This window comes from Semicossyphus pulcher, unplaced genomic scaffold (genome assembly GCF_022749685.1).
Source record: "Semicossyphus pulcher isolate SPU_LCO1_2020_fin unplaced genomic scaffold, fSemPul1.0.p SCAF_6, whole genome shotgun sequence".
In the NCBI taxonomy this organism is placed as follows: Eukaryota; Metazoa; Chordata; class Actinopteri; order Labriformes; family Labridae; genus Semicossyphus; species Semicossyphus pulcher.
Window position 1 is genome coordinate 19,736,378 of NW_027211737.1, and position 15,441 is coordinate 19,751,818.

Consider the following 15,441-nt stretch of genomic DNA (forward strand, 5'->3'; position numbering starts at 1 on the left):
GTAAACTTACTAAACTTGAATCTTTACTGTTTGCCATCCAGTATATTCTGGTAATAAGGCCTAAATATTTTAAGACATTATATGGCAGTCCTGTGAAACTGTGTTATCAGTGTTTTGGGGGATCATGCATGTGGTATGACCCACATTGACTCTTTGTGGCTATCAAGAGAATTAATGGCAACTACTGCAAAAGGCAGAAGAATCATTAGTACAATGAGGAATTGAAAGTTGGGATGAAGAATGCATCTTAAATCAAAATATAATGTTTCATCCTGAAAGAATAAACAGAATAATTGATCAGACGTTTAAAGAAAACAAAGAAACCATGTTATTTTCACAGATATGTTTTTATTTGTCAAACTGAAAGAGCTTTTGTTTGAAGCAACATCTTTTTTTGACTGTACACAGTTTCTCACTCTCCTCTGCAGGCTTGAACCTAACCAGCCTTATAATAGGTACGTTTTCTACATAGTGATTGACACTCAGAGTGAGGAGGTAAGAAATGATATGTGAACAGCAGACACATAAATACAAAGACAGGATGAGTTTTCACCTTTGCTCCCCTTTTTGTACCTGTGAGATGAAGTTTTACAATGCACAAGACGATCGATGGTGAGTACAAAGTAAAGGCTATTAGATCTTCATGATATGCAAGAACATAATGTGCCCGTGGACATCTTTGTTATACGGTACTGTTCAAACTCATACATCATGCAAACTTCCTCAAAGCTTTGTAGCAGCCTGCTGACAGGAAACTGACTACAAAGACCGATCAAAGCAGATGCTGGCCAAGATATAGTGATCTGGCATAAACAACTGTCAACATGGAAAATGTTCAAGACAATAAATAGTCTGTTTATGTTTATCCTGTGTCCATGGACCTAAGGAATGATACCAAAAACACATATTATGCATGGCAAATTATTGCAGTTTAACTCATATTGAAGCACAGATGGAGCTTGGCAACATATCAGGAGTAAAAGATAACTATCTTTAAACACATCAGGGCAATTATAGATATCACATACTGTATATCACATTGTAATCTGGTAAATCAGTAAACAATTGGCTATTTCAGCTCCAATTATCCAGATAACTATAAAAAATGTTTTATATTCAGACTTCTTACGGTTACTTGTCAACTACAACAACATCCATGTTGATGGCATGACACCTGGAACTGCCCTCACACAAACATCTTTAGCGTCAGCTCCACGAAGACATTGTTTTGCTCTGTTTTTCTTGCTGTGCTTTTCATTATTTGGGTGTAGCATTAATCCAAAAAGGTTTGATTCCAATGCATTTTTACCTATTATCTTTACAGTGATGAAAATAAGTGGCCACTATTGTATTTCCAATTAAGTCTGGCAACCAAAATAGTTTGAAAAGGCGCTTAACTAAATATGGTTTTTAAATGTCTTTCTTTCTATTTCAGGCTGGGCTGCAACCTCAGAACAAAGACATTGTATTCCTGCAGTACAAAATGACTGGTTAGTTTAGTGACTGACAAGTCTTAAGTAAACATAAAAGAAGACATGGCTCGCTTACGCTCTTGTTGTAGCACTCGAGAGCTTTGGGAAAACTAGTGAAGAGTGGAAAGCACTGAAGTGATCCCAGCCTTTCACAGCCGTGTATGTTTGACTCGGCTGCGATACCTCAGGTACTTGTTTGCTTCCATTTATTTACCCAGCCAAGCATCGCTGTGCATTTACTGCAGGATGCAATAAAACTCTTACAGTGGAAATTTCATCAACAGTGTCTTTATCCCTGGAACCTTAATGTGTCTGACTATTTCTTGCAGCCTGAAACCGTTTGCACATGCAGAGAGCTGCTGTCATTTCTTGTGAAGGTGCCTGCAGCTCTTTAACTTTTAATTACTTTATTACAATAAAGACCAGATCCCCTGAAATAAAGACACAGCTCATATTTAATTTAGATCTCTCTTAACACGGTTCATTATAACTGTAGGTTTGAGATTATGACATAAACTATGATGTAATTCATCTTGGAAATTTGCTCTCTTTTGAAAATAACAGTTATATCATATATCAAGAGAATAAAAGACTTTGATTTATGCATATGTGGACATGATTTAAATAATTCATCTCACTTATTTGACATTTATTTAAATAATAATGCACGTAAAATCTTTAAATAGGTGGCCAAAAGTTATACATTTGTGGTTCATTGTGAATGACATCTATCCTGAGCTTTTTTAATTGATTCAACTTAGATCTCAAAGACAACACGAAGACTTTAAACGAGGATTTTATGCGTCTGACCGCTGAGACAAATCAATCTAAATAAATAAAAAGAAAAAGCACAAACAATAATTCTAAATATCTTAGAAAAAGTGTCGCAATAATGAAAAAGATACAAAAAAATCAATAAGAAATGGAAACTCCTGATGGGAGAAATCACACATTGTAACTAGAGACAGCGTATGAGCCTCAGTGTCAGTGCTGCAGTACCACATGTGACTGCAGTGCTTGTTTATTGTCGCACGTATCCGTCATCTTCTCTAAGCTTTTGCAGTGTGTAGTAATGTTTCAGAACTATTTAAAAATGCACATAAAAATAGGTCCCTAAATCAAAGCCATTGCTCTCAGGGCTGGAGGTTTTAAATGATTTGCCATAATATACATGTATAATTCACGCACCATGCAATTTCTTAGTCTTTTACATATAATACAAGAGCATTAATAGTGTTTGGATTGATGTAGTAATGCCAGTGTCCATTAGGGTAAAAGCATGGCTTGAGGAAGTAAAAATATATTTGATAATGTGATAACGTGATATCTTCATGGTATTTTAGACACATTATTATGCTATGAAGTCGGTTAATCGTGTCCGATGTAGCACGGCAGACAGGTTTCACATCTTTGTTAAAAAGTGACACTGTACAATAGCTTCCATGGCAACAAGTTAAAACCACAGCGGGACCCCATTTCCAACTCCACCCCCCCAAACTCCACCCTTCCCGTATATTTTACAGAAGTTCATTCCAAACAGGATGGTGACTCTTGAGAAGAATAAAAAGACAAAGATCACGCTTTAAAGAGGAAACTAAAAAGACAAAAGGTGATCAGGGGCAGGTTTGAAATCATTGTACAAAAAGAACAAACAGCAACCCACCACAACCAAACACGTATTCTTGAAAAATCCATTGGAAATTGATTTCTTTTTACAGGTTGCACAGTTTATTTTTGACATACTGGGAGAGATAATCCAGTATGCCAAGGGACAGGGGACGATGGCGAGAAAAAGATGGAGGAAAAAGGTCTTCACTCTTCCTCTGTGCATCCGAGTACTTCTGCACGCAAAGTGATCCTGCCGTACCATGACCAGGGGAGGATCCGGACGAGCCGAGCGTAGATGGGTGGATCTATGACGTTCTTTCTGTGTGTGTCGTTGTCGAAGTTCCCCTGGAATACCTACGGAAGAAACAGCAGCAAGGAGGAATTAATAGCTTTGTAAATTGTCAGGATTTTTCATAAATAAACAAAAACTAGGCATCTTCTTTTTGACTGAGAGGCAGGTGCAGAACATTCCTGCTGCATCTCTCCCCTGATTTCTCCCGGCTGTTACCTTGAAGGCCTCATGCCTGAGCAGGCACTGAATAACATGCAGCCAATCAGAGCTTCGATTGAAACACCGCAGACACCAGAACATCCTCCAAACTCAGCCCTGATCTTGCTGTTTTCTTTCTTTAACACTCCACACGTGTCAGCACATCAACAGTTTCCCCTTTGGAAATTCTGCATTGTCGCACCTTCACAATTAGTGACAGACATGTGCTGTTGTTTCTGCTGCTTACTGCGTGGTGTCATTAACATACAGCTTATGCCTTTTGGCCTTTTTCCCTTCAGATCCGTCCTTATTTGACTTTGGCAATAAAAGAAAGGCTTTGGTGGATATGATAAATGTTGCTTTAAAAGAAAATCCCTGCGTTGGCTGTAAAACTCTTAACATCTTGTGCAACAGCCTATTTGCATTCTGGATAAACACACCTTAACTGTCATTATGTAGCTGTTAGCATATCCTTCAGTGTAAGCACTGCAAAGCCAGCTGTATCTAACTAAACATTTAAGTTGTCAAGAGAGAGATTTCAGTGAATGCACCACTTTTATGCCAATTCAATGACAATAAAGAGCCGTTAGACAGTTCAACGGTTTCACTAACCAGCGAATACAAATAAGCTAACTGTCATAATGGGACGTATGCTCTGTTGTTGATTATTAGAAGCATTGTGTCGCTGTGCGCTTAATAGACAATCAAGTGAAGTATATTAGGAAGAAATGTATCAGCAGGGGCTGCTTCATTAAAGGCTATGATCATTTCAATTAAACAGGCATGATTATGCTTGTGTAATTGGGATGTGATGGGATTCACTGTTGTGTGGAAGGGAAAATCAGTGGGCCAGATGGAAGCAGGTGGTGGGGACGGAGGTTGACCTTTTTAGAGCAAAGCTTCAGCTGATTCTCTCTCACATGATCATCGGAGCTGGTTTGGGTTAAAAACAGTTAAAACACGGTCCTGAGCTTTTGTTACACCTTGTTATAAAAATGTCCATGAAAGAAAGAAATAAAGAAAAGGAAGAATGGTTTAGACTTTGTGTGATTCACAAACAACTTATCCCGAAACACAAGGGCGCTATAGAAAGAAGAGAGATAAGATTTGGAGATGTATGTTTTCAGTGCCACGGCCTCTGTGCTTGTTGAAAGGGCAACAATACAAACTTTTAAACTGTATTTGATACGAAAACAATTTTTTGTTGGAGCCAAAACTTCCTCACAAACCTCCTATAGGCCCCACATGAGATAATCGAAATTACTTCAGTGAAAGCATCATTTACACACATAGACTTCAACACTGCAGAAGCAACTACAGTCCCTTTATTGTGAATCGAAGCAAAGTCAACTTCCTGTTCAACCCATACGTTAAAGAAGAGAACTACTGCTTCTAAATGGGATCAGACATACAGTACATATACAGTATGCCTTCAGGCAATTTTAAACATAATTAAAAGCTGCAAATAGAAGTTTACATGAATAATGTTCATTAGGCCATATGTAATATCACCACAGTGGGAGAAATCTCACTGCAGTTATCTCACCTACACATCCTGCAATCTCATCCACCATCATAATGTATCTAGAAGTGGCTTTATGTCACACGTTCTTATAAAGATAGAAATAAAAATGTGACTACAACAATTTTAAATCAAGTACATGATGGTAACAATTTTTGATTTAACCTTTTTAATTGTATTAACCCTGCTAAATGTTGCTATTAACTTTGTGAAGATATAAAATGAAGCTGAAAAAACAAGTGTTCATTTCCTTGTGTCTGCCATTAGATGCCCATCCATTATATTCCCTGTTTTATACCTTACATATATTGGGCATACCACTGTTTACTTGGCTCTGCAGTGTATTTAATACATAGTGTGTTTCTATAACACTAGTATTCTGCAATTCTTTACAAGTATAACCAGCTTCTCAGGGTTTCACGTTTACATTATCTACTTTAACTTGACTTAAACCACTTTCATCATTTTAAAACTTCTACTCAATGAATCTAATCAAAGTAAAAAGGTGTACGGGCCTCAATGAGGATAAAGTAGCCTAATGCTCAAAATCTTGGTGAGGCATATGGTTTACAGATGTGGCTCTCCAGGAGCAGCTGGACATATATAATGTAATTGTCCCCACTCAGCGTGCGATGATGTGACGAGACATCAAACGTCTGCCTCCTCTTCCTTACACGTGTGTGTTTCCATTAAAATAAGTGCTTTCATGGAAATCTTGAGCCTGTCATTCTTATTGTGTTACTCTTTCTGCAGACTGCAGCTGAAATCATGTGCGAGGTGTACACTTTCATCACTTCTGTTATTTCACACGTCTAACACAAACGAGTGCAGGCCACCTTTTCATCCAACATCTTTTTCATCATTTCCCTCCCGCAGTGAAGCCGTTCTCCGCCCCGACTTTCTCATCTATATTGTAGTGAAAGCTTCGACTGTAGTCAGACACGGTTTGCATCTGAAGACGAGCAAACAACACTACATGAAATGGCATTCTGCCCTGTGAAATTTCTCCCTCTCTCTCTGTATATGTCTCTGAAACAGAGAGGGCCTAAAATGCTTCGTGATCTTGTTATTGTGTATGAAAAATTCTAACGTTTCTGCCGGTGAGATAATCCTATGGATGTTTTATTATGAATAAGTGCCTGAGTATAACCACTTTCCTTCAATGTGAAGAGGTCATTTTAACAACGATTTAAGTGAAAGTAAACAGTTACTTCAGGAGCTTTCAGTTGCAAGTAATAAGGGAAGATCAAAAGAATTGGCAAGGTGTTCAAACAGACTTGTAGATGAGCAACTGTGATGATCTTCAGGTTATGCGAAAATGTGAAATGTAACTGGAGTTTATGTGAGACTTCTTTTGAATTCTTATTCAGGACTTCTTGTGTGTTTTTAATTCAGTTAGTGAGGTTAAATATGTATGACTTCGAGCATGAGCGAACTAAGGCAACCCTTTTGACCTATGGCGCAAGGTCTGCTGTGTACAGCCCATTGCTCGCACAGCCGTCTAAAAGAGCCCCAAATCCTGATAAATGTGAATGTTACACAAGGCAATCAAATTCAAATGAATGGGTCACAAGTGCAGAGTTATTTTAATAGTGAAATGTGTTAAAATGGATCATGTTGCAAATGTGTTGCAGCAGGCCCCAGACTCAAATCAACAAACAATAAATAGTGGATGCCTTGTACAGGACTTGTTTCATAGACAAATATAAAACAGACCTTATTGACTCCTTTATGATGAGTCTGAGAGTGCACAGATTGCACTTTTTATTATCCTAGCATACAGACGTAGCAGCTGCGATGACGTTTAAATCAAGTTGGATACTTTCCCCCAGTGGCCAACCATGGAACTGCAACAAATAAATCCTTTATGGCCCAGACAGCCTTGTCCTTTTGGACCACTGCTATAAAACAGGAAACCTCGGATGGCAGACGATGACCATATAATGTAATCACAAGAATTCAACATTTTTCTCAGAGACTAGAAAGCTATTTTTGTCACGTTTTATCATCTCATGGTATTTTAGTTTTGAAACCCAGCAAAGACCAAAAAACTCCCCCGGTTTCTACACCACAGTGTGTTGACCTATTCTTTTCACTTCTTATTACATTTCAGAACTGCAACATTTCTCATAGGAAAGTGAGAAATGTGTCACTTCCAGGAGTGTTACCACAACTGTAATGTGTCAACCAGGGCACATCACAGCACAATATAAAAGGCAGGACAGGAGACCATAACAGCAGCTGCAGATTGAAATATGACAAGAATCTCTCGGAGACTGTCTGGGGAGCCGAACAATGTCTCTAAAATAAACTGTCTGGACCAGGATGTGTGAGGAGACACAATAAAAGGACAAATACTGTAATGCTGGAAGAAGAACAAAATAAAAGAGATACATGATATGATTAAAGTGTCTTCCAACAACATATTGGCAAACTTTTCAAGGGGATAAAAACTTCAGGGGGAAGACAGAAAGTGGAAAATAATGTAGTTATTTTAATTCACTACACTTTATTTATTAATTACACAGATCTAACCTGAGAAGGTACTCTTCTTCTGTAGATAACTGATGTAAGACATTACCTCCTGTCAAACTCTACAAAAGGTTTATGATCATTCTCTGACATTTCACACATCATTTAATAGATTGCTGCCACATAAGCAAGGTCTGTAAGCTGTAGTATGCCATGTATAGACACCAGTTATTAGCTGTGTCCCAAATCAGGGGCTGCATCCTTCGAAGGACGTATTTGAAGGCAGACTGCGTCACAGCAGAGCGTCGAAGGCTGTCCCATTTTAAAGGCTCCTTCAGATGCGGCCGACAAATATGTCTTCCTTTTCCCGGGCCGCAAAGGATCGATCGTGTGCGTCCTTTGCAGCCCAATGTATCCCGAGATTCATTGCATGCCAATTCAAACATGGATGACTCTTATAAGGCGGAGGAATACACTTTTAAAGGTAAAAGTTTTTGGGTTCAACTCAATCGAAAATAGCTAGCGATACACATGTAAAAAAAAATGAAAGGGGCCCTAAAACAAATTTTCTTTAAAATAATAGGTTAGGTAACACGACGTTAGTTATGACCTGTTGCTAGGTGACAGGAGCGACATTTGGTGACGCAACGGTAAGGGTGGGAACAGCTGTGGACGCAAACAGGAAATCCTCCACAGACCACACCGTCTCATTTCAGTTCGCTGTAGCGTTCTGTGCAGGCTATGCATCCTCCGTGGACAGCGGCCTTTGAAGGATGCAGCCGCCGAATTGAGACACAGCTATTGACCCTTCCTAAGACCCGCCCCTCTTAGTTACTGTTGCTAGCCTGGACAAGCTTTACAAAACTTGGCGGTCCCGATTCCGTTTGGACGGGTTTCACAGTGTGTATTTCTTTAAGATTTCAAGGCGTCTGGTAACATAACTTCTGAACTTAATTTTGAATACTTTTTTGTTGTTCCTTAAAATCTTGCAAAATGATGCATAAAGCAATCTGTTATGATAATTTAACATTTACACAGCTACAATAGACCTGCTTTGGTTTTCTCCTCTCTCTTGTTGTCTCGTGTAAAGCACTTTGAATTGTCTTTTTGCTGAAATGTGCTATATAAATAAACTTGCCCTACAAAGCTAAAGAGTAACGTGTGTACTAGTTGAGTTTGTTTTCGAGGACAGGGTCCGAAACTACAGAAAGGCTGCGTTCAGTGGTAACTGTAACATTACTTGTTACTGTTGAGGCTTTGTGAACCTGAGTAAACGCTGGATTTTATTTGTCCCAAACCAGCAATAAGAAAATAAAAGATACAGATACACCTTGTTTATAAATGAGGCTGCAGCTACAGATGAATCCCAGCACACTGTGTCTGACCTGCGGCCAACCTGCACGGAAAAAGCAGGGAGCGTCTCCGCCCCCGACTGGTGAACCGCCTGATTTTATTTGTGCGCTCTGCCAACTACTGGCAACTGAAATAGTACGTCTCACTTCATCGCCCCCAACTATAATTATTTTATCCAACAATCGAGACACAAGTGTATAGCGCCCATTTGTCTCAGTGTGTCTTCAGACTGACCCAGGAGTCACAACTCTGCTCCAGACTATTGATTTTCCCGGCTGCTGGAGTCTTGGGTACACATTACCGAGGGAGGCCCTGCGTGCCTCTAGAGAAACAACTTCCTGTTCTCCATTATTTAAACCTGCTGCACAGGCCGAGGCAGCGGGTCGCTCAGATCGCTTCGCTGTGGCTTAAGCCGGACACTGTGACACCATGAAGTTCATGGAAGAGTCAAGAGCGGCCCTGCAGCTTAGAGGAAGCTAAACTTCTTCTTCAAACAGTGTAGCAGTATGTTCTCCAGTGTGCTTTAAACGAAGTGCATTAAACCTCACAGAGAGTATTTTCAAGGCTCTTAGAAAAGGAGATATGATTATTAGCAGTAAGTCTTAAGATGGTTGTATTCACAGCTCTCTCACTTTCAGTTACCCTCTGACCCGCAGGGAATTGAAGGCTCTAATGGCTAATTAACCCCGTGTCACCCGAGTGAAACACTATTAAACATAAATCAATTACTTTTGTGCTTGATTGCCCCCATCAACTGACTGTGTAAATATTGACACCCGGGAAAGAGCAGCAGAGCAGGGACTAGCTTAAGTAGCGACCCAGGTGTGGAGAGGGTGCACGTGTGGGAATGCAGCCGGGCCGCTGTGTATAATTATGGAACGTATCCCGGTTTAATTATGTTTAAACAGAGGACTATGTCGTTACTTGACTCGGTTACAAGAGCGGTACACAGGTATTTGTGTGTGAAGAAAAGGCAAACAAGGCACTCGATGGATTTTTGTAGAGGGATACTGTTGTGTGTGTGTGTGTGCGCCGCTGCGCCCTGCTTTGACAACATCTGTATTCTGACACAGCCTCCTCTCTCAATCTAGATCTAACTGCCTGCAGCCTCTGCCACACAGGAGCTGGAGGGGGGAGCTGAGAAGAATACTTACAAGCCTCTACCTCTGTGCCCCAACCAGACACCCAGACACACACACACACACACACACACACATTCTCAGTATATCCCTGCCAAGTGAAGCATTGTGGTGTGGCAGGAGGAGCCTCGGGACTCCAGCAGCCAAATGTGTCCTCTGGCATTAATGGCTGCTTCAGCTGACTGAAGGGGGAAAACACCTTGAAGAATCATACATCTGAACAGCCCCTCGGCTCCGTCAGGGGACGAACTGATTGACATTCTCAGAAGCTTTGCTAAACACGCCTGCCCTCTAATATAGCGCGCACACACGCACACTGACTGCCTCTCCTTGCTTTTGCTCTGAATTATGCAGCAATAACAACAAAAGGAAAGGCTGCGGATGCTTATAGAAAAGGCTCGTCTCTGGTTTAAAGAGATTTTTAAATCTATGAGTAGCTTGACGAAAGTGCCGCTTCCCACCAAGTTATTTCCAAATAAATTAGATTTAAAAATAAAACATTGATTCCCGAGATGTCACGAGTACTTTTCTCCCCTTTGCGTTGCTGTATCAGATCATGCTTGCCAGGCCTTTAGAGTCATCCAGCGCTCAGTATCGAGTTTGCTTGAGTGAGAATCATGCTGAGCCTGCAGTGGCCCGTATCCAAAGATCATCATGGGTGTTGAAATTATAAACTCTGCAAGCTAGGAGTCTGAACGACAGGAATGGAAATGTATTTCCGAGCTTTGGCTGCTGCACTGATTCTGTAACAAGTATAAGGGCATAAATGATATCAGGCTATGGAGGGCTGTTATTTGCCTTAACAAGGAGCTGTCCTATTTCATCTTAAGGTCAGCCACACTGAAGGCAAACAAAAAAAGAAGCCCTGCTTTAAGAGGAAAATCAATCTGAAATAGCAGCTGAGGTTAGCACATAACCTCGACAAACTGCTCACATTCAGTTTTTTCGGAGAAAGCCAGACATCATATCTGATGTTTTCATGTGCACAGACTGCGAGGAATGGACTGCAGCTGACCTGTGTGATGGTAAATTAAAGACTTATGGGTCTCGAGCTATTGGTTTTGTCCACTATTTGCAGTAACCTTCGGTGTATAAGACGCACTTTTAATACATTTTTTTCATCTAGAAAGTGGGCTGCGTCCTATATACGACTAATATACCAGTATAAAATGCAGAGAGAGGCATGGTATTGCGTTACGGTATTTTGCCTACGCAATCACGCCGCTACGTCTTCCATTTACAACATGCCACAGTGCTCTTTTCCTCGCTTTTTTAAGCGAAGAAAACTAACTTGATTTGTGTGTTTTTTTGAAAGCGTTTTAAATGAAAATAAACTGAAATAGTGTTGAAATAAGTTATAACCAATAAATAGCTGTAGAAAACCTTTTTCCCTCTGGGATACCCCCCAAAACAGACTGCGTCTTATATTCCAGATTTTACAGTAAAACAACAATTAAGTGGACTTAAATTTAAAGATTACAGGTTTAATTGCAGATAAAACTCAGATTTTGATTCATTTAACTTTTATGCATATTCACTGTGTTATTAATCTTATTTATTTATTCTTAATTATTAAGTGAATTAAATGTCTTCCATAAAACAATGATTAAGGTATTCTTTATATGATCTTAAGTACCTTGAAATAATGTTTAGGACTAGTGGTGGAATTGGCAGGTGCATATGATGATCTCAGAGTAAGAATAACAGTTTGAAGCATCTCTACAGTATTTGCCTTTTGAAATATCCATATTTTGATTCTCCTAGATCTGGGTTTCTTCATGTTACATAGTCAACACATCCCCAATGCAGGAATATGCACAGCAAGCGAGCTTATCTTTCCATGACACGGCAAAGAGAGAAAAGTAAACACCGCCACTCCTGCGACCGGTATCTGAAAGACAAGGGGCTTCGGCTGTAGCTGTTACCCTGCGCCTGCAGCTCTCCTGATATCAGCACAGAGGCTGCTGCAGCCCTGCACTGTCTCTGTTGTCGTGGGCGATTGGAAAGGACATGTACTCTGTTGAAGGGCCGTAAACAAGATTTTCGGCATAGCACTGGCCAGAGCAGGTTGACAGCACGGTCTTATCTGATCCTAAAGCACAGAGAGGCGGCAGGACAGACGAGGCCGGCTCAGTTTGAAGCACAGATAAGGGGATGATAAAGGGGAGTGGGAAGGGGACGCAGACAGGTCCTGAAATGGACATTTTATGCTTAAAACTTTTTGACATTTGCTGTTTGAATGTTGCCTGCTTCAGGTTTTTTCCTTCCTGTGCCTTTTTCTTTCAACGCTACCCAGAATGCCCTTTTCCTTTGTTATGTGATGTATAATTCAAAACTTAACCTGACCTATTTACAAAAGCACCCACAGTCATGCATTTATGAATCCACTATTAGTGGCATGACTAAAAAAAGGATCGATATTTGATTGACAGTTTTGTCTGTTAGTATGATGAAAGACATGGTTTCAATCTGTGTTCCTTGTGTTTGATCATGGTTATTCCTTACCTTGTCCTTTCCCTGTTTCTCATCTTGATATACTTTCCACCGCTCTCCGTCATTACTGTACGCCACTTTGTATGAGCCAACAAACTGGACGTGGCCAAAGTCTTTAGCTCCCTGGGTGATGATGCCAGTGACCTTTGTGGGCACCAGCAAATCCACCTGAAAGAGGAAACAAACAGAGGGAAAGATATTAGAAAGATCCGTTTAATTCAGGAAGAAAACGTCAGACATGCTAAATTTCCATCATTTAGTCAGCATCTTTATTTTCTTTCTCCTCATGTCATCAGAAGATTTACGTATAGAGATGCGGAGTGCACAAAGTCAGTTTGAATTATTCACAGAATATTGAGCAACAAGGCGGTCCACAACCTCGCCTCAGCAGAACAGAAAGCGCACGCGGCAGCAGCTTCACAGACTGCTCCATTTGGGTTAATTTTTAATAGCTTCTCATTTGTTGCAAACAATTTACAGCGCCAGGGTGCTAGGCAGTAAACACACAAACTGTTACTTCTATTGATATCTTTGGATTCAATTATGCTTCATTATTTAGATAAGCACACAACACTACACTGTTTTATCCAGATTCCCAAAATGCACGACAACAGCAGCGAGTGCTTTAGCGCCTTTTACCTGATTCACACAGTTTCAGAGGAAACAGTCTGCAAGTCTAAAACAGGTCGAGCTTTTTTCTAAGTAAGTTTGCACTGTGTTAATTATGTCAATGAATAATACATGTGAACCATCTAAAGTGGAAGCTAAGAGGAGGGCGTTGCTGGCCTAAATGGGCCATACAGTGCAGTGCTGAAGTGCTGCTCGTGTTATAATGGAACTCCCAAGGTTATAAAATAAGTCCCACTGATGTTTCATGCACATTAAGCAGTGGGTGTTAGTGTTTATTCTACGTAATGGAAACTGTGCGGAAAGAAACATACATCGCTGTCGAACATTAAACTAAATATGCATTCTTGTTACGTGTAGAAAGAGAGAGAAACTAAACCTTTAACATCCTTTCATATGAAAATAACATTCAATCAAGGGTGTGACATTTTCATGACTTCCTGTGTAAAACACATTCTTTTAAAGTTTATATTGTTTTATGCTAACGAGCAATGCATTGTGCATTTTCAATGATAAGGAATGCATCAATTTGCAGCCACCACAGGATGAAAAAAACAAAGTGTAACTTGGCATTTCGGTGTCACATGGGGAGGAATGGGGGAGAATTTAGAAGCACAAGCAGAGAGAAAAACTTATGCAAGCAGATTTATTTGTTCTGCTGAACACACACAACTCAGAGACAACCATACATCACACTAATAGGCCCGGTCACAGGGCAACATACACTCTGTCACACTGCTCTGACAAAGGAAAATAAGGCCCTGTGTAGATTAAACAAATAAGCAAACACACTAAAGTAATGCATGAGTTACAGCTTGGTTCCTTTTCACTGCCTTCTGCACAGCACCACCGTGCATCCCGGCAGATCTCACCGCACTTTTATTGCCTGCGATATGTTACGAACCCTGATTTTTTTTCCTTCTTCCGCGCAGTGATGTTCACGAGCTCACTCATCTCTCATAAGGGTTCAATGCTGCTCGGGCGCTTCTCTTTCCCTCTACTCTGCGATGAATGAGGACTGCTCCCTGGTTATAGGAGGGGCTGACTGTACTGTACATGCAGACCCCCCTGCTGTGTGCACACGCAGGCTTGACCCGGGTCCTGACACACATAAAGCGAACTCGCTGCTTTCTAAAAAGGCATCCAAGTGGATAATCTCCCTGTTCTCCGTTTGAGAGATGCTAAGCTAATGAAAGTAGGACAGAATGCATTGAAGTTTGCGTGCAGACTTAACTTAACAAAGCTGTGGTTACACATATGCAGTTATGCACGTTTTACAGTACTTACACATGCTTCAGTCGTTGTGAATGCACTATTCATGAAGTTTGAACTTCAAGCTAAAGCAGCCTTTGCTTACCTTTTTATGTTCTCTAGAAATTAATGTTTGGGATCGGGCTGTGGTAGTAGAGTCATATTTTTGTGTTATATATATGAATACCTTGAAGCAACAGCTCCTATAATGGCCTTCACAACCTTCTAGATAAAGGAGGCCAGAAGGAAGCAGTGGCAGGGGCTGTTTGCTTGATTTAGAGGGGCATGGCACCTTGCATTGTGAGGCTGTGATTATGCTCCAGTTGCACAATGTTGAAGCAATCTTGTTCTACCCAAGCAGTCAAGTCTGCCACCAAAACAAAGGCAGGCTTGAAGGGGAACCTGTAATTGCTGTCACAGGTAGCGGTCAAAAAATACAACCGCCCCTAGCGACGCCGGCTCTCAACACTTTGATGGCCCAAACTGAATTAGGGAGCGAGATAAGCTTGTTAAATCAAGGCCTCCCCCTCCCCGAGCCCCCACCTTTTGTTCTTTCCTCCATCACACTCTCTCAACCCCCGTTCCCTCCTCCATGAGCTGCTCACCCACAAACTAGGCGCGCGTAGCGATCTCTGAATGCTCGAAGCATCGATGTTGCAAAGGAATAAAACATGAGAATCAATTTCAGGATTTTGCTTGCTGTGTCTGAGATTAAAAAATGAGAAGCATGTTGCTCCAATCGCAGCCTCCAGTCTCCTCCACAATGCAGCTTCACATCCAAAAGTGAGACTGGGTCAATTACTTATTTGTACGTCTCTTTGATGGCGGCGTACGAGGGGGCAACATTTCTGCACTTCTGCCAGACAAACACTCGGCTCCCCTGCTCATTAAGACGGGAGTTGGCGTGTAAATCTTGTGTATTTGAAATGGCTTTGCACATGTAGGAGATTATTGCAGTGAGAGGCAGCTTCACGACGAGCCGAAGGAGGCACAGTCTTCTTTTTCACGATTACA

General features: G+C 40.8%; 1 protein-coding gene across 2 annotated transcripts in view; it reads right to left on the reverse strand.

Annotated features, from left to right (window-relative positions):
* Positions 1-340: 340 nt before the first annotated feature.
* The window catches only part of edil3a (EGF-like repeats and discoidin I-like domains 3a), a 116,684-nt gene continuing 101,583 nt past the window's right edge, over positions 341-15,441 (reverse strand). For both annotated transcript variants that reach the window (XM_069683163.1, XM_069683162.1), the window contains exons 9-10: positions 12,562-12,717; positions 341-3,434 (exon numbers count right to left, since the gene is read on the reverse strand). In XM_069683163.1, the coding sequence (XP_069539264.1) occupies positions 3,285-3,434; positions 12,562-12,717 (306 nt within the window). In that variant the 3' untranslated portion in view covers positions 341-3,284. The remainder of the gene's footprint in view (positions 3,435-12,561; positions 12,718-15,441) is intronic.